Source organism: Zalophus californianus, chromosome 13 (genome assembly GCF_009762305.2).
Source record: "Zalophus californianus isolate mZalCal1 chromosome 13, mZalCal1.pri.v2, whole genome shotgun sequence".
Classification (NCBI taxonomy): Eukaryota; Metazoa; Chordata; class Mammalia; order Carnivora; family Otariidae; genus Zalophus; species Zalophus californianus.
The window spans coordinates 53,860,373-53,885,707 of NC_045607.1; the positions used below are offsets into that span (position 1 = coordinate 53,860,373).

Here is a 25,335-nt window from a genome sequence, read left to right on the forward strand (position 1 = left end):
CATGTGGCTGTCCAATTTTCCCAACACCATTTGTTGAAGAGACTGTCTTTTTGCCATTGGACATTCTTTCTTGCTTTGTTGAAGATTAGTTGACCATAGAGTTGAGGGTCCATTTCTGGGCTCGCGATTCTGTTCCAATGATCTATGCGTCTCTTTTTGTGCCAGTACCATACTGTCTTGATGATGACAGCTTTGTAATAGAGCTGGAAGTCCGGAATTGGGATGCCGCCAGCTTTGCTTTCCTTTTTCAACATTCCTCTGGCTATTCGGGGTCTTTTCTGGTTCCATACAAATTTTAGGATTATTTGCTCCATTTCTTTGAAAAAAGTGGATGGTATTTTGATGGGGATTGCATTGAATGTGTAGATTGCTCTAGGTAGCATTGACATCTTCACAATATTTGTTCTTCCAATCCATGAGCATGGAACGTTTTTCCATTTCTTTGTGTCTTCCTCAATTTCTTTCATGAGTATTTTATAGTTTCCTGAGTACAGATCCTTTGCGTCTTTGGTTAGATATATTCCTCAGTATCTTACAGTTTTGGGTGCAATTGTAAATGGGATCGACTCCTTGATTTCTCTCTCTTCTGTCTTGTTGTTGGTGTATAGGAATGCCACTGATTTCTGTGCATTGATTTTATATCCTGCCACTTTACTGAATTTCTATATGAGTTCTAGCAGTTTTGGGGTGGAGTCTTTTGGGTTTTCCACATAAAGTATCATATCATCTGCAAAGAGTGAGAGTTTGACTTCTTTGCCGATTTGGATGCCTTTGATTTCTTTTTGTTGTCTGATTGCTGAGCTAGGAGTTCTAGTACTATGTTGAATAGTAGTGGTGATAGTGGACATCTCTGCCGTGTTCCTGACCTTAGGAGGAAAGCTCTCGGTTTTTCCCCATTGAGAATGATATTCGCTGTGGGTTTTTCATAGATGGCTTTATGATATTGAGGTATGTACCCTCTATGCCTATACTCTGAAGAGTTTTGATCTAGAAAGGAGCTGTATTTTGTCAAATGCTTTTTCTGCATCTATTGAGAGGATCATACGGTTCTTGTTCTTTCTTTTATTAATGTATTGTATCACGTTGATTGATTTGCGGATGTTGAACCAACCTTGCAGCCCAGGGATAAATCCCATTTGGTCGTGGTGATTAATCCTTTTAATGTACTGTTGGATCCTATTGTTTAGTATTTTGGTGAGAATTTTTGCATCCATGTTCATCAAGGATATTGGTCTGTAATTCTCCCTTATGATGGGGTCTTTGGTTTTGGGATCAAGGTAATGGTGGCCTCATAAAATGAGTTTGGAAGTTTTCCTCCCATTTCTATTTTTTGGAACAGTTTCAGAAGAATAGGTATTAATTCTTCTTGAAATGTTTGGTAGAATTCCCCTGGGAAGCCATCTGGCCCTGGGCTCTTGTTTGTTGGGAGATTTTTGATGACTGCTTCAATTTCCTTAGTGGTTATAGGTCTGTTCAGATTTTCTAATTCTTCCTGGTTCAATTTTGATAGTTGATACATCTCTAGGAATGCACCCATTTCTTCCAGATTATCTAATTTGCTGGCATAGAGTTGCTCATCATATGTTCTTATAATTGTATTTCTTTGGTGTTGGTTGTGATCTCTCCTCTTTCAGTCATGATTTTATTGATTTGGGTCATTTCTCTTTTCTTTTTGATCAGTCTGGCCAGGGGTTTATCAATCTTGTTAATTCTTTCAAAGAACCAGTTCCTAGTTTCGTTGATCTGTTCTACTGTTCTTTTGGTTTCTGTTTCATTGATTTCTGCTCTGATCCCCCTCTACCTCTTTTACCCATCTCCCCACTCACTGATTTCCCCTCGGGCAACCACCAGTTTGTTCTCTGTGCTTAAGTTTTTTTTGTTGTTATTGTTGTTTATCCTTTTTTTCTTTTTCATTTGTTTTGTTTCTTTTTTTTTTTAAAGATTTTATTTATTCATGAGAGACAGAGGAGGAGAGAGAGAGAGGAGAGAGAGAGAGAGAGAAGCAGAGGGAGAAGCAGGCTCCCAAGGAGCAGGGAGCCCGATGCGGCACTCGATCCCAGGACCCCGGGATCATGACCTGAGCCGAAGGCAGACGCTTAACCATCTGAGCCACCCAGGCGCCCTCATTTGTTTTGTTTCTTAAATTCCACATATGAGCGAAATCATATGGTATTTGTCTTTCCCTGACTTATTTCACTTGGCATTATACTCTCTAGCTCCATCCATGTTGTTGCAAATGGCAGGATCTCATTCTTTTTTATAGCTGAGTAATATTCCATTATAGATATACACCACATCTTTATCCATTCATCTACCAATGGACCCTTAGATTGCTTCCATATCTTGGCTACTGTACATAATGCTGCAGTAAACATAGGGGTGCACATATCTTTCTGAATTAGTGTTTTCATTTTCTTTGGGCTTATTCCACTCCATTCTTTCAGGTTTATTTTCATTTTTAAAGACTTGAGGGTACTGGTGAAATAGGGAAGACAAAAGGTTCCATTGTTCATATCATCTTCCCTTGACTGGTAATAATTAACCTGGATCACTGAGAATAGTATGAGGCTACATATGAGAGTCCTGCACATAGCAAAGCAAGCAAACAAAAAGTTATGATAGATTATTGTGCTGGGCACAAGAGGGGAAAGGTATATTCCTTGCATTGTGTAGCTACCATTGCAAAATTTTAAAGAAGAATAGTAAATATGAATCTTATCAGGGCACATGATTATCATTGACCATTGAAAATTTCCATTGCAGAGAGAGCCTAGGAGACAGCTAGGATCCATTCTTTTCTTGATGTATGCAGAATATCCTAGATAAGTGACAAGAGTATAATGATTTTATTAACATAAATAATACATGCTCTTAAGGTTAACCCAAATGTATAAATACGAAGTAAATACTAGCTCATATTCCTTATCCCCCATCCACCAGGAAATGTTACTAAATTACTTTCTTCTGTTCTAGAAATTTACCAAGAAAGAAAGGTTGATTACAGAAACATCTTTGAATTTTTGAGGAAGAACTCAAAGCAGAGTGGTTTACCCCTTTTCAGAACATCTCTTCACTCGTTTTTATTGGCTTGTACAGATATTCCTTAGAATACCTGATTTCCACAAGAAGGAAAAAGGCAATGGTGAGAACACGGTCTGTAAGAACAGAGCTGCTTTGGAGCTATGACTTGAGGATTTTGAAATGCCGAGAAGCAGCTGAACCACACAGGCAAGCAGACAGGGTCAAATTAAATCTGAAGTGGCTAAAAGTCAGTTTACAAGCTCCCTAGAAGAATTTAGCCACCTTTCTGCTTCCGCTTCTGAGTGCTCCAGCTGATTCTGCTCACGCCGTGGATGCCCACATCGGCAATCTGAGTGAGCTGTGCTTAGATGGATTCTGAGCATCTGACTTCGCCCTATGTTGGGACCAGAAAATGGACTTCTCACGATGAGCTCTATCAGGGTGTTGTCAATTAAAATTATGATGTTCCCACTGGATGTCATAATTTTGTATCAGAGATAAGACAATCACTACCATTTAATTTGTGTGTGTGGGGGGGAGATAAAAGACCCATCATCATCTATGAAACCTTGTATGATTCAGAGCCCTGATTTCCTTGGCTATTGTTCTGTTCGTTTGTTTGCTCTTTTCTTCCCCATCTGTTCATCCAAACCCTTTCCTCTCTCCTCTCTCCTGCTACCTTCTTCAAATGAAAAATCAGAGCAGTATTTTCCATGGAATGCCCACAAACTTGGTGTTTCTCAACACCAAGGGAAAAATACAAGAGCAAAATTCGAATATAAATAGAACATAAATACAACATACTCTTTTGGATCTTCACAGAGCCTAATTTTGCACACTTCACCCAGGCCCCACTGGTTGAAGGATGTTTGGTTTTGAGTTTGGGAATTGTTCCTCTTGGACCCTTCCTTTCCTCCCATTTGTGTTGCTTCAGGTTGTTTTGGAAATACTGGAATTCAGTCTTTACTACTACAGCCCGCCTTAAGATCATGAGGAAGAAAGAGTAGAGGAGAATGTAAATAGAACATACTCTGACTTGTACTGAACCCGATTCTGCGGCCTTCACCAAGGCCTGTGTCCTGCCATTCTATTTTTCTCAAGATAAGCTTTCCTCTTATTCCTTTGATGTATTTTGTAATAATTATGCTACGTTTGTATGGGGCTTTATAATCAGAATATTTCCACATGCCTTATTTCATTTGGTCCTACAGGGAGACTGGGAGCGGGAGGATGGATAGGTCTGCTTTTTAAAAGAGGAAACCAATGTTCATAAGAATCGAGTCAAATCTAGATTTTCAGAATTCAGGTCCACTCTTTCCACATCATTGCGGCTCAGGGGGCCACAGAAATAGATTTCCTCCTCTTTCTCTCTCATCTCTTCCTTGTGGATCTTGGTCTGTGTACTTATCTGGTAATTAAGAACTTACTATGATTAGAGCATGAGCTATTGCCCCATATGCTATTAGGCAAGAAGGTACACTATTTAGCTCATTAGTGACTGAATTAAATTAATAGAAAAACTTGAATAAGGTGATGATTAAAACTGTAGTTGCAGTTCAGTCATGAGTACCAAAATAAACCCCAAATAACAGTGGGTTCAACAAGAAAGAAGTTTATATCCTCTGCCACATAAAATTCTGGAAGAATGGGCTGGTAGGGTGACTCCACTTTGCAAATGTCCCTTCTAGGCTCCTTCTAGGTCACAGCTCTGCCAGCCTCTGGTGTGGTCCTGGGCAACAAGATGGAGGGAATCATGGAGATAAATCCATGAATAAAAAAGATAAAAATTCTCACCTCTGTGAGGGAGATGGTCACAAACAATACAAACAAGCAAATGTATTTTTAGATGGTCATAAGGGCTAAGGTTGAAAACAAAGCAGAAAACGGTGCTGGAGATGGGAGTGTCATAGTTTTAAGGGGGTGGTTAGGTGTGGTACACTGCACATGTGACATGTGATGGAAAACTGGCAGCCAGTGAGGTGGGAAGAAGGATATCTGAGGGAAGAATGTGCCAGAGGGAAGAGCAAGTGGGAAGGTTCGGGATGGGAGCAAGAGGAGGTTAATCTTGATCTGTATGAGGGAAGGCAGAGATGCTAGTGGGGCTAGAGCAGAGGAAGGAAGGGAGGGCGAACAGAAGAGGGGATGAGAGAAGTCAGGGAGACGCACATTACATACACGGTTGCCTTATCGCTTTTACACTAAGATGAGAGGCCGTTGGAGGTTTGGGGCATGGACGTGACCTCAGTAATATTTAATAGGACCCTTGGCTGCCATGCCGAAGAATGCCTACAGCGGAGGCAAGAGGAGAAGAAGAGAAGGCAAAGTGAATGCTATTTGCAGTCATCCAACAAAGAGTTGATGGTGTGGCTTGCACCTTCGTAACAACAACGGAAGTGAGAAGTGGTTGGAGTCTGGATATGTTTTGAAGAAGAGTGCATTCGATTTATATTGCCGTGTAAGCAAATGACTACAGACTTCGCGGCTTAAAACAACACAAATTTCTTATCTCACAGTTGACATTGGTCAGGAATCTGGTCACAGCTTACCTGGGTTCCTTGCTTCAGGCTGCAATCAAGGCATCAGCTGGATGCTAGTCTTTTTTTTTTTTTTTTTTAAGATTTTATTTATTTATTTGACAGAGAGAGACAGCGAGAGGGGGAACACAAGCAGGGGGAGTGGGAGAGGGAGAAGCAGGCTTCTCGCCGAGCAGGGAGCCCGATGCGGGACTCGATCCCAGGACTCCCGGATCATGACCTGAGCCGAAGGCAGACGCTTAATGACTGAGCCACCCAGGCGCCCCTGGATGCTGGTCTTATCTGGAGGCTTGATTTAGGATGAATCTTCTTCCGAGCTCGTTCAGGCTGTCAGCAGAATTCATTTCCTTGTGACACTGGAACTCATGGAGACTTCCTGCTTCAAGGTCAGCAGGAGGGCCTGGAGCCCCAGCCTGCTAAGAGAGATTCTTATATTACATAGTGTAACCATGGGAACCATCACCTGTGCCTTATTCTGTTGGTTGGAACCCTCACAGGTTCTGCTCTCATTCAAGGGGAGGGAACTTCCGGATGCTATGGGGCAGCAATTATTGGAGGTCACCCTAAGGTGTGTCCACTGCAATGAACAAACAGGATTTTGTTGCTGTTGTTTAGCTGTAGACCAAATACTGAGCAAAGGAGAGAACAACTGAAAAGTTGGATGCCATTAACTGAGGTCGGAGAGAGGGAGGGAGGGAAGACCAAGAGCACCAATTTGGCGACATGAAGAATGAGATGCCCATTAAATACCCCCAGGGAGATGTCACATAGACAATGGCATATGGAATCCAGAGTTAAGGGAGGAGGTTAGAGATATAAATTTGGGACTCATTAGCATATAAGTGGTATTTAAAGCCAAGGAATGAGATCACTAGGGAATGAGGGTAGACAAAAACCAGGTCCAAGGACTGCACCCTAGGCTCCCCACGTTAAAAAGTCAGGGGATCTAGGAAGAAGCAGTAAAGGAGAAGGGAGGTAATAGATAAAAGGGGTGCACTAGAGGGTGCCGTCCTTACAGCCTTTACAAGTTGATTTAATTCTCAGAAAGCAAAGTTTTTCCCCTTGTCTCTCCATTTTGGAAAACACTTAGCCCCTCTCCTCTCTCTGAATGTGCTGCTTTTTTGGAGTGGTCTTAGATGCCAAATGTGAATGGAAACCAGGTTTGACTTTGTAGTGAAGGTTCAACAACCAGGTTTGCATTTCTGCCCAAATAAGCCAACCTAATTCAGCTGGAGTGTGGGCAACACCATCAGTGGGAGTGTGGGAACTGTTTCAGTTTGAGACTGACACCATTTAAAAAAAAAAAAGGACTGCTCTGTAAAGTGCACACCCCGCCCCTTAGATATCAGGTGACGCATGTTGTGTACTGCCTCAGAAATGAATGGTTTCGGGTGGGGGGATGGGTTAGCCTGGTGATGGGTATTAAAGAGGGCACGTTCTGCGTGGAGCACTGGGTGTTATGCACAAACAATGAATCATGGAACACTACATCAAAAACTAATGATGTAATATATGGTGATTAACATAATAAAAAAAGAAATGAATGGTTTCAAACAGTGACAAGAGAATGAGTCTTCCCTTGATGTATTAGATATGGATAAATTTTTGTGTAAACCCTTTGGTCAAACATTTTGAGTATCCATTGGTTATATACAGAAATTTGTTGAAATCGTGAAACTGTAAAGACTTCCTATGGGCATAGCAAACCACCATTGGTTCATCCAGCTATACCCTGAACTTAAGTATTTATTGCAATACATCTTATTTTGCAGAGTCATTTCTGTTGTTATGGAACACAGAGAAATAATCTTGAAATTCTAAGTGGTTAAAGGAGGAACAAGGACCCCATTTGTGCAGATTCAGTGCATTATAATGTAATTGGTGGCGTAGAGGGTTCTAGAGGGGAGGGCAGTGGGGGGATGGGTTAGCCTGGTGATGGGTATTAAAGAGGGCACGTACTGCATGGAGTGCTGGGTGTTATACGCAAACAATGAATCATGGAACACTACATCAACAACTAATGATGTAATGTATGGTGATTAACATAACATAATAAAATTAGAAAAAAATAAAAAATTGGTTAAGATCTAAAAAAAAAAAGATAATGCGAATATGTATGCATACGCCGAGTCATTGGCTGTGTCTAGTGAAGTCGTGTGACTTAATTCCTAGTCCCTTTGACATGTAGGCAAAACCCTCAAATGTTCACTTAGAAAAATATCTGTTCTCCAGTTTCCGCTCAAGTGCTTCTCAGGTGTCTTCATTGTCCAGCAATGTCAAAACTGTGCTCATGGGACAAATGACGAAGCTTGTTTCTTATGTGGGTCGTGATGATTTAGGATTAATCAGCGTTTGAACCAGCGTGCAAATAATTCTGTCAGCTCTCTTCTACAAATTAGGCAGTCCTCATTTAACAGACGAGGAAAGGGGAGCAGAGCTCAACGCCCTCCAAACGCAGGCGACCAAGCGCTGCACTTGGGCAGTGGGGCTGGCCGGCTCCTGTGGGACCACACAAGTGACATCCCCACGGGGTGGGGGTGGGGACACAAGGGGCGCCTTGAGTCCGGAAGTGGGAGTTACAAGCAGGGTAATGAAATGGCTTCTCTGTCTTTCACATGGGCCTGGAGGTCAAGTTAGTTTATTTGTTTTTAATTTAGCTGAAATTATAGGCTGGTTGAAAGATTCCTTTGCCAGCAGGGATTTTTTGAATAGCCACACAAACCTTTTGGTCTCTCTCGCTTTCCTACAACCTCTCCTCTCATTTGCAGGATTAGAAAAGCACTTGGGAGGCACCTTCATCTTGCCGGCGTTGTCAGGAGTGATCAGCAAGTTTTATTAAAAGCCCTGGGATTGCCTGAAAAGCCTCCTTGTCTGGGTTTGAAATGAAAGGGACATGTTAAGATCTTGGGGCACATTTGTCAGGACCCCTTGCCCTGCCCCTTGGACTATGAGCTAACATCTCTGGAGGAAGCACAGAAGCCCTCTTTTGTTGAAGGGATTTCGCCGGTGGACAAACGGAGTTGGCCCCTGACAGCATGAGCGCTCTGACCTGGGGTGGGCCCTGTGCTTTGCCCCTGCTGTTGCTCCTAGGCTGGGCCGGTGCCACCTTCATCAGCCTTAACCGTGGGCTCAGGCTGCTGAAGGGCAGCTCTGCCTACCTGTCGGGAGATGACCTGAAGTTTGCCATCCCCAAAGAAAAAGATGCTTGCAAAGTGGAAGTTGTGATGAACGAGCCAATGACTCAAAGGGTTGGGAAACTCACCCCACAGGTAGGTCCTACCTGCGATTTTTCTATTCAGTCATGTGTATGAATGTGAGTGAGTGTGTGTGTGTGTGTGTGTGTGTGAGAGAGAGAGAGAGAGAGAGAGAGAGAGAGAGAGAGAGAGAGGAAGGAAACAAAGCAGGGACAGACTTCCAAGGGCTGGAGTGGGCCATCTCCTGTGTGGTGTGATATGATCAGTCTTTATGGGATTATTCTTGCCCCAAATGATCTCATCTCATCATTCCTAGTCAGGGTGCCTTTGGATAAGATGTCAGATTTCAAGATGTGTTTTAGGCCCCACTTGTGATCGCAGACTAGCACAAGTAAGATGTGAAGACATTTTTATCTGTTTCCATCACTAGAACATTCCGTTGAGTGGGAGGAGAGACATGGAAAAGAGAGGTGAAAATACTTCCCTTTAAATATTCATTGTTCTTCAAAAATGTCTGTAGACAAATGTTTTCCTTTAGTCAAGATCTTGGAGACCTCGTCGTTTAAGAGTATTCTAGGCACAATCCTTTTGTAGGATGAAGAGTTACCTTCTAAGTCATTGGGTTAAAAAAAAGTCTGTATTATCATGTATTGTATTTGCTTGAAGTAGGGGTTTACCTCTCTACATAATAAGGAAATTGCTTCTGGTTTTATGACTTGTCCCTACTGTGGTTTAACTTCCTCCCAAGGCAGGCAATTTTGAGAATGTTCCGCACTGGCTGGTGCTGCTTCTGGAGACGTGCACCATTATTTGTCAACTGTGAACATTAAGTTTCTTCTCCATTTGGCCAAAGAATTTTATCCCAGGAGGTTACCTCAACAGCAATACTAGATGATGTAGAGACAAACTTCAGGAGACTTAGATACTAACTCGAGTGGCTATTGCAAACTGTTCCACTTACCGGACTCAGAGGACAGTCCAACTCCGAAACACATCACAACTCTCACTTAGGGAGTATTCCAGATGTGTTAGCAACCAAATGTCTCTCTCCAGTTTCCCATGAGATTTTCTTTTGTCAGTCAGAGCTTCTGATGGGCACCTGCCAACTGTCTGAATACAATAATGGCCCCAGTTCCTAAGGGGTTGTATTCCCAAGTGTTTGGGAATTGCAACATCTTCACACTTGCTCCCAACACGATTTGCACTGCAAAAGTGTGTGTGGGTGGGGGTGTGGGTGTGTTAAGATTTTGTTTGAGAGACAGAGCACGTGCAGGGGGAAGGACAAGCAGACTCCCTGCTGATCTTGGGGTCCATCCCAGGACCCCAAGATCATGACCTGAGCCTAAGTCAGATGCCTAAGCAACTGAGCCACCCAGGTGCCCAGTGAAAGTGTGTTTGGTTGGAAAGAGGAGAGACCTGGGATAGCTCATAACTGCAACCCAGATGCACTAAATACAACGAGTAGGTGATATGAATAAGCTCAGCTGCAGAAAATGGAATCCTAACCACAGGGACTCGGTTCGTTAAAAGCAAATCCTTGGAGTTTTGGAAAGCAATAGAGGACCCTAATCCTAGAACACCGGTGTCCATGGCTGCATGGATATATGTAGGTGCCTTATAAAGTAATGAACTCATAATTTGGTGCCCCTTCCAATCAATATATTTAAAAAAATTGTTCAACATTTATTTAGAAGTGAGGCTGAATATTTTGTGGGGGAAGAGAAAAAAATTCTTCGTGGTGTATGCTGGGGCAACCTATGGGTCCTCTATTGCTCTCCAAAACTCCAAGGATTTGCTTTTAACAAACCGAGTCCCTATGGTTAGGATTCCATTTTCTGCAGCTGAGCTTATTCATATCACCTATCTCTGGCCCTAAGCATGCAAAACAAAAGCCCTAATCTTCACCAGATTCTCCCTCCTTAGAAAGTAATTTGGGGAGAATGTACTGTTCCTTAAGTCAGCCTCTGAGGAGTATCCTCTCCCTATTCCAAATAGCCTGTGACTTATAAACATATCTATAGTGCTTTCTCTGCAAGTAACGAAATTGTCTCCATTATGTATTATTGGTGTTGTTTTAATGGTCTTCGCCATCTGGTCGGCTCTGAGATACTAGAGAGCAAAAGGGGATCTAAGTGACTGCCATCAGGTAAAACACTTATTTGGGAGTCAAGAGTTATAAGAGATCTCCATTCCAAACTTTCTCTGATTTGAAGGCCAAAATCCAGTTAATAGAAAGAATATGGAGCAGAAACAGCATGCCTGCCTGGTTTAGGGAAGTCTGGATGGGTAGGCCACGGGGGGGGCTCCAAAAAGTCCCAGCTTGTCTCCTCGAGTGCTGTGACTTTAGTGCAAGAAAATGTTCAGTAAGCGCATTTCTGGAGGTCAGGGTGGCAGCTCAAATGGATTTATCTGGTCTAAAGTAAATACGGGACTTGTATCTTCTAAAATTTATTGTGTGGAAAAGGAGGCCATTGAACTGTGGAGTTTCATTATCTTTCTGTCAGATATTTGTACCATAAGGAAGTCTGTGTACCCAGAAAACTTTCTCAGACTGCCAGATGATCTTTCTACTTTATTATGACAATTTCAACAGAAACCAGATTCCTAAGTAAAGTCTGTTTTTTGTTTGTTTTTTTTTTTTTGGTGCGGGGGAATGTGTGCCTATTTTTAATGCAATCCTCCCCAAGGATTTATTTCTTATGGCGTTTTTGAAGTTAAACATAGCCGAATGTGCATGCATACACACAAAGCCTAAACATTATTCTTTAATAGCACTTACCAGTAAGCTGGAAGCAAGGCTTATGTGAACCCATTTCTAGCAAGATGACTGTATTAACAACACCCTGCTGTGTAATGAACAGTTTTATTTGATTTGCACAGAAAATGTTTTGTTTAACATCTGTTCAATTAGTGTTTTCATTTCATTACTGAAGTTTGTCTTAGGACCAACAGGTTCATTTTCCTATTGGATATTTGGAGAGGGATTTCACTTGGCGCACACCAGTACCTTCTGTTTAGATAACCCTCTTGATATAGTCAATTAGATAAGGTCGGTGGCAATATGTTTTCCTCATGTTTTAGGACAAGGCTTCCTCACACACAGCACTTCTCACACCTGTTTCAAAGCAAGAAATTTCCTGGGTGGAAAAGCACCTCAGTTGAGAGCTGAGCTTGCTTTTTTGAATCAGAAATACAGCCGTAAGAAAACATCTCTAGGTTGAACCAGCTTACTGTCATTAAAGTGAGTAATGAGTTAGGAATGTGTGACAATTTAATTATAAAATGTAATTGAAAAGCAGTTGAAGTGGAAAAAAACCAAGGCTAGACAGTAATTAGAAAAGGATTTAGCTCTCCTTTGTTTTAGTTAGTAAATTTATGGACAATTATGGTTGTCGCCTTTTATAAAAGGAAAACATATTATGAAACATAAAGCAGATGTTTCTTTTAACAAAGCAGATTGTCTCTTTATCACCATGACTGTTTGTCAGTGATATGGGGAAGGTCTTTCCTTTATCTCCTTCCTTGTTGTCAATTAAAAAGAGGAACCGATGATGTCTGTGGGAAAAGAAGATCATTTGTATTAGTAATAATGTCTTCTCGAAGGGGACGATGTTGCCTGTAAATGATTGAGCCTGTGACAAGGTGTAGGCCACACACCATGAACTCAACAGTGACGGTGTGCCAATACCTCAAGGGTATTTCTTAACACTCTGCCAAGTCAGGTAGGGCAGAATGAGAATCGTGGTGTGGTTGGGAGAGAAAATTCTTCTTTTGAGAATTAGTGTTCCCAAAATACAACAGTTAGCAATTTCCTTAATAGTTCTGAGTGAGGTGATTGAGTTAATTATAATTTTATTTGAATAGAAGAAATTACCTTTAGCTTGCTATTTGTCTCATCAACCATTTTTTAAAAGATTTTATTTATTTATTAGAGAGAGCATGAGGGGGGGGCAGGGAGGGAGAAGGGGAGACGGAGAATCAGGCTCCCCACTGAGCAGAGAGCCCTAGGCGGGACTCAATCCCACGATCCCGGGATCATGACCTGGGCTGAAGGCAGATGCTTAACCACCCAAGCACCGCTCATCAACCATTTCTGCCATTAGTAACCAGTAAAGCAGTCTTTTGCAAATGTATGAGAAGCAACTCTGGGTCACGTTTGGCTCTGATCAACCACAACAGTATCCATAGCCAGTGGCTTCATTTTTGAATATAAAAATGCTATTTAGAAAAGAAAGAAATAAAAGGAAAAGAAAAAGATACATAATATAAGTAATACAATGTGTTTGTTGAGGGGTAATGCATGCCTTTTCATGCGTACACGCAGGTAGACCTCTAACTCAGTTGCTATGAACCCCTGAAGGGTGTGGGTGTATTATATTTTGATAAATGGAACCATCGTTTAAATGTACTATAAACTGTAAACAAAGAATCATTTTAAGAGGTAATTACTCCCTACTATATCTGCTTGATCTGCTTGGATTTTCATAGTTTAGATATTCTCACAATAAGACACACCTGTATAAGCAGGATGGGAACGGACATGGGGATGGTGTCTCTAGGTGGTGGTGGTTATAACATGCACACACGCACACACGCATGCATACATAGACACACCCCACTAACAGCCCATGATTTCCCCAGGCAGTACTCTATTGCCAGAAAAATCAAATCTTGTACCAATTTTTTTCACATATATTTATCCATTTCTTCACGTGAACTAGGTCTTTGACTGCCATTTCCTTCCCAATGAAGTAAAGTATATTCACAATGGTTGCCCGATTCTTGATGAAGACACAGTGAAGCTTAGATTATACAGGTAAGCAGCACGCATAACCATTCTGTGTACTTCTTAGGGCTTTCTCTATAGATTGATACTAGCATGAGGCTAGTTGCTAGATTCCAAACAAGCAAGTAATCAGTAGAAATTGGGGACCTAAGTAGGTGAGGCAAGAATTGTTGTCTACTTTCAATTATCTTTATTTGTATCATCCATCCTGGAGGCTCTTCTGTGGCAAATTTCTGTCCTGTTCCCCTTTAGAGTTCTTATACAGGTATCTCTGGTGATCCACCTTCCTGCTTATAATGGGAAATGAAAATTACAAAATACAAATTCTTAATGAGAACTAGGAAAATATATTCCAAAATTGAATGATATTCTTTATTATCAGCGGCTTAGTTAATAAGTGGTCGAATATCTTCTAATTGTAAACATATTAAATGATAAAAGTGTTTACAAAATCAATTATAAAGTTAAGTACAGAGTAACTGTGTGAGCCAGCAATTCTAAATATATATGTAAGAGAAACAAAAACCTGTATTTCCCCCCAAACTTGCACACAAATCTTCATTGCAGCATTACTCACAATAGCTAGAAAGTTGAAAGAACCCAACTGATGAATGTATGAACAAAATGTGGGGTATCCATACAATGGAATATCATTCAGCCATAAAATGGGATGAAGTACTGATGCACGCTACAACATGGATGAACCTTGAAACCATCATGTGAAATGGAAGACACCAGACACAAAAGGTCACTTTTCTAGAAAAGGCAAATGCATAAAACACAGAAAGCAGATTAGTGATTGCCAGGGGCTGGGGGAAGGGCAAACGGGGAGTGATTGCTAATGGATATGGATTTCTTTTTGGGGGGATAAAAATGTTCTGGAATTAGGTAGTTGTGATGGTTGCACAACCTTGTAAATATACTAAAAACCACTGAGTTGTATACTTTAAAAAGGTGATTTTTATGGTATGTGAATTATGTCTCAAAAATTAATTTTAAAAATTAAGCTCATGGTTATGGTATTGCTCACTTCATAGAGGTAACTGACAATGCAGTAGGTAGAGTAGGCTTTTTTTTTTTTTAAGATTTTATTTATTTATCTGATAGCACAAGCAGGTGGAGCTCTAGGCAGAGGGAGAGGGAGAAGCCGACTCCCCGCTGAGCAGAGAGCCTGACGTGGGGCTCGATCCCAGGACTCTGGGATCATGACCTGAGCCAAAGGCATCTGCCTTCAGATGCTTAACTGACTGAGCCACCCAGGCGCCCCTGGAGGAGGCTTTTAGATAGATTTTTACTTGGTTTTATTGCTGTTATGAATATTTGGCTAAAATATCTTTAGTGCGAATTTCCCTTAAGTACTATACTACTATTGCAAAGAGTTTTATAGAAGACACTAGGACATTGAATTGTTCTATAGACACTTACAATCACCTACTAAAACTCAAGGCCCTATGCTGGGCATAGGGAACACAGATGAGGATGCATGGATTTTTGGTGCTCTTAATCTGATGCAAAATATGGGTAGATAATGGTAATGTGAACAAGTGCTGAAAGTGAGGCTTGAACAAAATGCTGTGCTCAAAAAATGAAATAGTACCCAAGGATTCTTTATCACCAGCATACAGGGCTGTTTGATCTTTCTAAGACTTTAGAGTTAAAAAACTAACGTTGTACAGCTTGCCTGGAAGGGCTGGAAAAACTGGTGGATTCTGGCTTCTCCCACTTCTTCCTTGAGTTTTGAAGGGACAGAGAGGGTGGAGTAGCAGGTGAGAAGGACCAAGTCACAGGAGCTGCTGTTCCTCTTGGTCTTGAGGACATTTGAAATAGAATATTCAGAGATGTTGGAGGCAGAAAATCAGAGAACATGCTTATTCCCCCACTCACCTCCTCTTCAGCCCCTTTGGCGAGCTACTTGGCCTCTCTCTGCCTCAGTTTCCTCCTCTGTAAAATGGAATTAACAGTGTCTCTCAGAGGTTTCTGAAGAGCAAAAAGGTGTTGCTGCTTCAGAAACTCCTCACCCTTTCACTCCTGAATCAAAACTCAATCCATAAATTACACAAGCTTGGTACTCTTAAATTATAGATGTGCTAGCAGGGAGACTGTGAGCTCCCAGCTGTCATTATACATCAGCATGGATGGTGGGTTTGAGAGAAGGTATTGAAAGAAAGCTCATTGGCGTGGGAGATGGCAGAAAAAGGAGTTGACACCAAGATAAAGAGAAGAAAGGAAAAGAACAGAGATTGGGAGTAGAGTATATAACAAAATCCAAATTCTACTCCATAGGCGCATTTTGTAAAGGTCAGTCATTAGCTACTGGAAGTACCTGAGTGCTAGTAAACATTGCTTGGCTCTGTTCTCTCCACAGATTTACTGAGACAGATACCTTCACAGAAACCTTTATCCTGCGGGTCTTTCTCCTGGAACCTGACTGTAACATCATCCGTAGGAGTAACAATGTCCTGGAGGTGTCTGAATTCTATGGCCTGTCCAGAGCCATTGATAAGAACCTGCTCAGATTTGATTATGAGAGGACAGCCGGCCTAGAGTGTACAGTCAGGCTGGATCCTGTGGGAAGCCGGCTGCCAGCCCATGGTCAGATGGTCCTGCTGGAACCTCGGCCAGAAAAACCTCGTGGAGATCAGCCACACAGTTTTTTCCCGGAGTCTCGTATGTATGGTGTTCTTTTTTGTTATTGTTGTTGTTTTTTTAAAGATTTATTTATTTATGAGCGAGAGAGGGAGAGAGAATGGCAGAGAGGTAGAGGGAGAAGGGGAGAGAGAATCTCAAACAGACTCCCTGCTGAGCGTGGAGCCTGATGTGGGGCTCGATCTCACGACCCTGAGATCATGACCTGAGCCGAAACCAAGAGTCAGATGCTTAACCGACTGAGCCACCCAGGCACCCCTCATACTTATGTTTTAATACATATCTGATTGTTATTAGAACTGACAAAAACATCTGTTCATAGTCATCTTCCACTGTGAAAGAAATTTTTACTTGATATAATAATTTGTTGCTGGTTGAACAATGTAGGCTGGTGGTTAAGAGTATGGACTTTGGAATCAGTGAGACCTGGGTTTGAAACTGCCTCTGCTCTTTATTTCCTGTGTGATTTTAGGTAAGTTATCTAACCTGGTTAAGCCTCCATAAAATGAGCAAGGATAGTAGCTGCCCCACAAGTTTGTGGCAAGATGGAGTAAATAAGATCACCTGCACAAAGTGGGCTTCACACGGTGTCGGGCCCATAGCAAGTGCTCCCTGATTGTCAGCTGTTATTATTCATAGCGACAATGGCAGTGGTAGTAAGAGTAGGTGGTGTATTTATTAAGTATTTTTTGATTGCGGGTAAGTTTGACGTAGAGCAGGTGGCCGGTAGCCATGGTTTAAATCAGGAGGAGTTGATGGATAATGTTCCTTCTGTTACTCATCTAATCAGTGTATTTTGGGCAACTCCTATGTGCATAATAATGTTCTAGGCACTCTGAAAAGACCAATAATCCCAATCATAGTAGTACCTTGAATTTGGGCAACAATTTACAACTAAAGGCATGCTTGCACATGAGTCCTCCCATTTAGTGTTCACGACCATCTGGTTAAGAAGTAGAATACTCATTTTATACATCAGGGAAATGTACAAAAGGCCACTCAGAAAATAAGTGGCCTCTGGGTATCACCCCACAAGAGTGTAAAATGAAGTTGGGCAGAGAGAGAGAGACTGTTGCAGAGATGATGGTGGTTTTTAGTGGGAGAGAGCAGGTTGGTTCAGGCGGTCAAAGAGTACTCAAAGGAGGGTTTAGTAAAAAGACTAAGGGGACTTGGAGAGGTATCAGGACTCAGGGGTGTGATGAACCCAGTGGGTAGAGAATTTCAGCGAGTAGAACAGCCTTGGAGAGAGTGCATGACAGAGCCGTGGATGTGGACGCTGTGAAGAAAGACCAGCCCAGTGGAAGGCCAGTCGTGACCGAGTGGCCTATTCATCAGGGATGTTCGGTCATTAGAACATGTATTTTATTATTTTTTCTCTCAGTGTAACTTTCAGTGGGCAAGGATCTCAGGAGACAACTGGTCAACCGTTCTTTTCAGGAAAAGAAATTAGGGATTATAGAATAATGCCAACCCCCTCCGTGAATGATTAGAGGGTATGCATGGATATTCCTGAGGCAGTCAGTATCCACGGGGGGGAGGATTGGTTTTTTAATTTTACAATCATGCTCAAGTGACTGTCTTAACTCAGTGCTGTGTGTTCTAGACCTGGGAACAGAGCTGAGATGTCCAGGTGGAAGCTGTGCCCTGGGACTGAAGAAAATGGGAAGTGTCAATGTGAGCTGTGAGGAGTTCTTGTTGATGGGGCTTCGTTATCAACACACGGATCCCCCTTCTCCCAACATTGACTACATCTCTATCCAGCTGGACCTCACAGATGGCAGGAGCAAAATTGTATACAAGGTAGAGTTGGGGGTTATGAGTCTGCGTCCCTAGCTGATCTGCAGCAAGAGAGCCACTTCCATGGGGGTGCTTGTGCTGGCTGCCCTGCCAGGGCCAGTTCCTGAGCTACTGTGGGTGGGACTGCCCAGTGACTCATTAGAACTCCAGAATGTCCGTGTATAATTTCCCTTCCCTGCCTCTCTTCTAGCTCTGCCACCACTAAGGCAATGGAGGAAGGACTGGGGCCATTTACACGCTGCCCTTCTTCCCCCCTCCCTTCAGTATTCTTTAGCTTGTCATTTGGTCTTTTGTAGCACCCTCTCTTTGAGGCTTCATCCCCCCCTTTCTTTGTTAAAACCTCTTTTCACCTGTTAGAGGAAATTAGGGGGCCCACATATCGACTAGACTAGGCCGTGGGAGACTGAGAGCAAGGGGAAACTCAGTCTCAGCATTATGGGTGTAGCAGATTATATCCTATTCACTCTTTTAGACTCTGAGATGGAAGACCAGGTAATCAAGGAGACAGGCCCCCCCGCAAGGCCTCCTCCATCTTTCAGTCTCTTTCAACTCCTCCTGGCTTTCCTCCTATTGATCTCCTCACATTGAAATGAAGGTAGAAGATGAAATCAATTTATATGAAATATTTAACATGCTATTCAACAGATTCATATAATCTATAATTTGTTTTATTTGGGGCAACTGTGTACCTGCTGAAACAGCTTGGATTTTGTGCTGATAAAAGATGATCCAAGATTACATTCATGAAAGACCTCCCTCTTTCAATATTTGACTTCTCACCAGATATCTCCCAAGAAACTCAGATATTGAGCATTGTCACTCCCAAGGAATTGATAAGATAAAAAAAATAAGAAAATGACAAAACAGGATCAGAAAATTTTAGAATTGAGGTTAAAAAAAAAACTTAGAGATGGTCTGATCAAATTGATTAGGCAAATCACTTGGTGCATTTTAAAGGATAGATTTCTGAGCCTAACATTAATAGCTAAGAGCATGAATGCTGGGCCCTGTTTGCCTGGGTTCAAATGTCTGTTTAACTAGCTATTTGACTTTGGATTTTATGCCTCATTTTAAAAAATCTTAAAATGGGAATAATAGAACCTACTTCTTAGAGTAATTGAGAGAAATAAATGAGATAATACTTATAAAGCAGTTGGCACAAAGCCTGGCACATAATAAGCACTGTGCATATTTTGCCAGTTAAAAAAAGCCACCTGGGGGAAAAAATGGATCATCAACTAGGTTTGGAAACAACTGGCTTAGCCCAAACATCTTGTTGTATATAATGGTGGTCAGAGAAATTGCATACCTTGCCCATACATACACAGCCATTTTATGACTGAGCCAAGACTAATTCCTAGGTCTCCTAACTATTAGTAGATATCTTCTCATCTTTTTGACACAAAAAGATTTTTACTTTTATTTTATTTTATTTTATTTTATTTTGAGAGAGAGAGTGAGTGGGGGCAGGCAGGAGGGGGAGCACAAGGAGGAGAGAGAGAATCTCAAGCAGGCTCCATGCTCAATGCAGAGCCTGATGCAGGGCTCGATCTCAGGACCCCAAGATCACCACCCAAGCCGAAATCAAGAGTCAGACACTTAACAGACTGAGCCAGCCAGGCACCCCAAAACTTTCACTTTTATTGACTTCTTAGCTCCATTTAAAAAATTAGACCCATTTTTCTTCCTGACTGATTTTTTCTATTTTGCCTCTCTATATTGAGTTAGGGCTTTATTGTTTATATTTTTAGATCAGTTTGGGATTTTCCTCCTTAAAATGACCTTCTTGTTTTATTAATCAACCTACTCCATAGGCAATTTGGCATGTCATAAAACACATTCTTTTATGAATATCAAAGTCATATGTTCACTGCAGAGAATATTTTTTTGAAAAACACACAGAAAACAAAATAAGAAAGCAAAACGAGTTATATTTCTCCCACTTATTACACACACACACACACACATACACACACACGGTAAGGAGACATGCACACCAATGTTGGTTTTGTTTTAGGTGACTGAATTTATGCTATATTTGAAGATTTTGAATCTTGTTATTTTATTATTTTTATATGTGTACAGTCTATCCTCCCTCATCAAGTGACATTAAATGACTATTTCATCCATGATTTCTTCTAGATTCTTAAGGTTTTCTTGTTTACATTTGCCCTTTTAATCGATCTGAAATGAATTTTATCATATTGTGAAACACAGGAACCGTTTTTTTCCCAAGTAGTCAAGATTTTCAGCACTATTTGTTGAATAATGAACCTGTTTCTCATTGATTTTTGATGCTTCTATGGAATAGAAAGATACTATGTATACTATTTCAAGGCTAGCTCTTTTGTTCCTTAGATATACCTCCTTATTTCTGTGCCAGTATCAGTTATTCTAAATATAAAAGGTCAATAATACACTTTAATATTTTACAGGCAAGTTCTTCCTTATCACTTGTCTTCAAAGTTTTCTTATCCATTCTCACCTAATCTTAGTTCTCAATAAAGAATTAAATCATTTATGTTCATTAAAGAAAAGTCCCTAAGTATTTTTATCAGGATTGGATTAAAACTATAAAGTATTTTGGAAATAATTGGAATATTAGAACATTTACCCATTGAGCCTTCTCCTCCAGAAATGAGGGACCTCCCTTCATCTAGGCAAATGTTCTTTGATGTGTTTCTGTAAAATTTGCAGTTTTCTTCATGTAAGTTGAGCACACTTATTAAGTCCAGTCCTAGGCAGTTTGCTTTTGGGAAGTTACTGTGAATAGACACTTTTCCCTCCATTATATCTTCTCTTTGGTTACTGATGATAAATAGGAAAGCTATTTTTTGGTATAATTTTCTTTTATTGGGCTTCTTTCTTGAATTCAATTATTCTAAGAATTTTTCAGTTCTTTGGGCTTTGGAAGACCATAATTATATCTTTCACTAATGATGATAATTTTGTTCCTTCTTTTTCAGTAATTATTCCTCTTATTTTTGCTTTGTTCCCCACTGGTTTGGCCAGAATATTAAATATAATGAATGCTTATAAGAATCCTTGTCTTGTATATTTTATCAATATCAACTGCCCACAGTGTCTTTTTTTTTAATTTTTAAAATTTAAATTCAATTAACAATGTATTATTAGTTTCAGAGGTAGAATTCAGTAATTCATCAGTCTTATATAACACCCAGTGCTCATTACATCACGTGCCCTCCTTAATGTCCATCACCCAGTTACCCCATCCCCCCGCAGCAATCCTCAGTTTGTTTCCTGTGATTAAGCGTCTCTTATGGTTTGTCTCCTTCTCTGATTTCATCTTGTTTTACTTTTCCCCTCTCTTCCCCTATGATCCTCTCTTTTGTTTCTTAAATTCCACATATGAGTGAGATCATATGATGACTGTCTTTCTCTGATTGACTTATTTCACTTAGCATAATACCCTCTAGTTCCATCCACATTGTTGCAAATGACAAGATTTCATTTTTTTGATGGCTGAGTAGTATTCCATTGTATATATATACCACATTTTCTTTATCCATTCATCCGTCAATGGACATCTGTGTTCCTTCCATGTTTTGGCTATTGTGGACATTGCTGCTATAAACATTAGGGTTCACGTGCCCCTTTGGATCACTACATTTGTATCTTTTGGGTAAATACCCAGTAGTGTAATTGCTGGGTCGGAGGGTAGCTCTATTTGCAACTTTTTGAGGAGCCTCCATACTGTTTTCCAGAGTGGCTGCACCAGCTTGCATTCCCACCAGCAGTGTAAGAGGGTTTCCTTTTCTCCACATCCTTGCCAACATCTGTCATTTCCTTACTTATTAATTTTAGCCGTTCTGACTGGTGTGTGGTGGTATCTCATTGTGGTTTTGATTTGTATTTCCCTGATGCAGAGTGATGTTGAGCATTTTTTCATGTTTGTTGGCCATTTGGATGTCTTTTTTGCAGAAATGTCTGTTCATGTCTTCTGTCCATTTCTTGACTGGATTATTTGTTCTTTGGGTGTTGAGTTTGGTAAGTTCTTGATAGATTTTGGATAATAGCCCTTTATCTGATAAGGTGTTTGCAAATATTTTCTCCCATTCTGCTGGTTGTCTTTTGGTCAACTGTTTACTTTTTAAATTTTTTTTAATTTTTAAAAATTAACATATAATGTATTATTTGTTTCAGGGGTACAGTTCTGTGATTCATCAGTCTTACACAATTCACAGTGCTCACCATAGCACATACCCTCCCCAGTGTCCATCACCCAGCTACCCCGTCCCGCCCACCCCCCTCCACTCCAGCAACCCTCAGTTTGTTTCCTGAGATTAAGAGTCTCTTCTGGTTTGTCTCCCTCTCAGGTTTCGTCTTGTTTCATTTTTCCCTCACTTCCCCTATGATCCTCTGTCTTGTTTCTCAAATTCCTCATATCAGTGAGATCATATGATACTTGTCTTTCTCTGATTGACTTACTTCACTTAGCATAATACCCTCTAGTTCAATCCATGTTATTGCAAATAGCAAGATTTCATTTTTTTGATGGCTGAGTAGTATTCTGGTGTGTGTGTGTATATATATATATATATATATATATATGAAACACATCTTTATCCATTCATCTGTCAATGGACATCTAGGTTCTTTCCATAGTTTGGCTATTGTGGACATTGCTGCTATAAACATTGAGGTGCAGGTGCCCCTTTGGATCACTACATTTACTGGGGTAAATACCCAGTAGTGCAATTGCTGGGTCATAGGGTAACTCTGTTTTCAACTTTTTGGGGAACCTCCTACTGTTTTCCAGAGTGGCTGCACCAGCTTGCATTCCCACCAACAGTGTAGGAGGGTTCCCCTTTCTGCGCATCCCCACCAAAAATTGTCGTTTCCTGACTTGTTAATTTTAGCCATTCTGACTGGTGGGAGGTGCATCTCATTGAGGTTTTGATTTGTATTTGTTCTTTGGGTGTTGAGTTTGGTAAATTCTTGATAGATTTTGGGTACTAGCCCTTTATCTGCTATGTCATTTGCAAATATCTTCTCCCATTCTGTTGGTTGTCTTTTGGTTTTGTTGACTGTTTACTTTGCTGTGCAAAAGTTTTTTATCTTGATGAAGTCCCAATAGTTCATTTTTGCCTCTGTTTCCCTTGCTGATCAATTAAATACTAAAATTGTATTTCCTTTATTTATTTTTAAAATAAATATTTTGCCTTTGTTTCCCTTGCTGTTGGAGACGTGTATAGCTGGAAGTTGTTGCAGCTGAGGTCGAAGAGGTTGCTGGTTATGGGTCTGTTCAGGTTTTCTATTTCTCCCTGTTTCAGTTTTGGTAGTTTATATGTCTCTAGGAATGCATCCATTTCCTCCAGATTGCCTAATATGTTGGCATATAGTTCCTCATAATACAGTCTCATAATTGTTTGTTTTTCTTCGGTGTTGGTTGTGATCTCTCCTCTTTCATTCACGATTTTATTTATTTGGGTCCTTTCTCTTTTCTTTTTGATAAGTCTGGCCAGAGGTTTATCAGTCTTATGAGTTCTTTCAAAGAACCAGCTCCTAGTTTCGTTGATCTGTTCCACTGTTCTTTTGGTTTCTATTTCACTGGCTTCTGTTCTAATCTATTAATTTTCTTCTCCTGCTGGGTTTAGGCTTTATTTGCTGTTCTTTCTCCAGCTCCTTTAGGTGTAAGATTAGGTTGTGTATTTGAGACCCTTCTTGTTTCTTGAGAAAGGCTTGTATTGCTATATACTTCCCTTTAGGACTGCATTTGCTACATCCCAAAGGTTTTGAACAGGTATGTTTCATTTTCATTTGTTTCCATGAATTTTTAAAATTCTTCTTTAGTTTTCCACTTGACCCATTCATTTTTTAGTAGAATGCTCTTTAGCCTCCATGTATTTGAGTTCTTTCCAAATTTCCTCTTGTGATTGAGTTCCTGTTTCAAAGCATTGTGGTCTGAAAATATGCAGGGAATGATCCCAGTCTTTTGGTACCAGTTGAGACTGGTTTGTGACCCAGTATGTGATCTATTCTGGAGAATGTTCCATGTGCACTCGAGAAGAATGTGTATTCTGTTGCTTTAGGATGGAACGCTCTGAATATATCTGTGAAGTCCATCTGGTCCAGTGTGTCATTCAAAGCCCTTATTTCTTTGTTGATCTTCTGCTTAGACAGTCTGTCCATTAGTGAGTGGGGTGTTAAAGTCCCCTACTCTTAATGTTCTTACAGTTCAGCACCAGTCCTTTTATACCATGATTTTCCCATTCTTGAATTTTCAACATTATGACTTTTTATTTATTTTTTATTTTTTAAAGATTTTATTTATTTATTTGACAGAAACACAGCGAGAGAGGAACAAAAGCAGAGGGGGTGGGAGAGGGAGAAGCAGGCTTCCCATGGAGCAGGGAGCCCGATGTGGGGCTCGATTCCAAGACCCTGGGATCATGACCTGAGCCGAAGGCAGACGCTTAACGACTGAGCCACCCAGGCACCCCTACATCACGACTTTTTAAATAAATTTTTTAAAGTAGCCTCCATGTCCAGCGTGGAGCCCAGTGCGGGGCTTGAACTCATAACCTTGAGATCAAGATCTGAGCTGAGATCAAGACTTGAGCAGAGATTAGGAGTCAGATGCTTAACTAACAGAGCCACTCAAGCACCCCTTTAAATAATTTTTTTAAATGGCATGTGAAGAATAGATACTCTGAACCCTGAGATGTCTCAGCGTATTATTAATTTGTCTTCATTAAGCATGCAGTGGGAGGAGAGGGGGTTGATTGTCTTTTCTCTTTCTCTGTTGCACTTCTCTCTTTTGAGTTTTGCTGGCTGGTTTTGGAATTTCTGGTCTTAGGGGGCTTGGTTTGTGCAGAGCACTGGGGAGAGAGGTCTTATTTGATCAGACACTGATGGAATATAACTTCATGCTCTGTAACTCTGGCAAGTGTTTCCAGCTTATTTATCTCCGGGACAATTTTGTGGTTTCTCTGGGGATCTCCCATCCTGGAGGTGGTCTTCTGGTGGATGTCCAGAGGATTCATTTCTAGCCTGAGTATTCACTTGCAATTTCTCCCATAGCTCCTAGGATTATTTCCATCCCCAGCTGCCTGTTTCTGCCTTTCTTTGGCTTCTCACAGATGCCCCCAAAAAGTCAGGGTCCAGGATGACCCCAAACCAACCCTCTGTCCCCTCAGCCCATATGTGGGAGCCCCCATATGTTTTTCCTTGCCACAAACGAAAGCTAGGCAGATCCCAGAAGAGGCACCAGTATTTTCTGCGTCTGGCCCCTTTGCTTCCTCCTGTATGAGCCAAGCATCAGTCCTCTGTATCTCACCTGTAAAAGATACATTTAAGGCTGGCCTCAAGGAAACTTCTGTCCTGACACCCAGGA

The 25,335-nt window shown here is 41.0% G+C and overlaps 1 protein-coding gene across 8 annotated transcripts in view; it reads left to right on the forward strand.

Annotated features, from left to right (window-relative positions):
- The window catches only part of FREM1 (FRAS1 related extracellular matrix 1), a 175,862-nt gene that overhangs the window by 24,159 nt on the left and 126,368 nt on the right, over positions 1 to 25,335 (forward strand). For all 8 annotated transcript variants that reach the window (XR_003523839.1, XR_004819543.1, XM_027616577.2 and 5 more), the window contains exons 3-6: positions 8,324 to 8,824; positions 13,471 to 13,565; positions 15,901 to 16,202; positions 17,785 to 17,981. Coding sequence is in view for 6 of the 8 variants with exons in the window: in XM_027616577.2 (XP_027472378.2) it covers positions 8,591 to 8,824; positions 13,471 to 13,565; positions 15,901 to 16,202; positions 17,785 to 17,981 (828 nt within the window). In the remaining 2 variants the exon portion in view is untranslated. The remainder of the gene's footprint in view (positions 1 to 8,323; positions 8,825 to 13,470; positions 13,566 to 15,900; positions 16,203 to 17,784; positions 17,982 to 25,335) is intronic.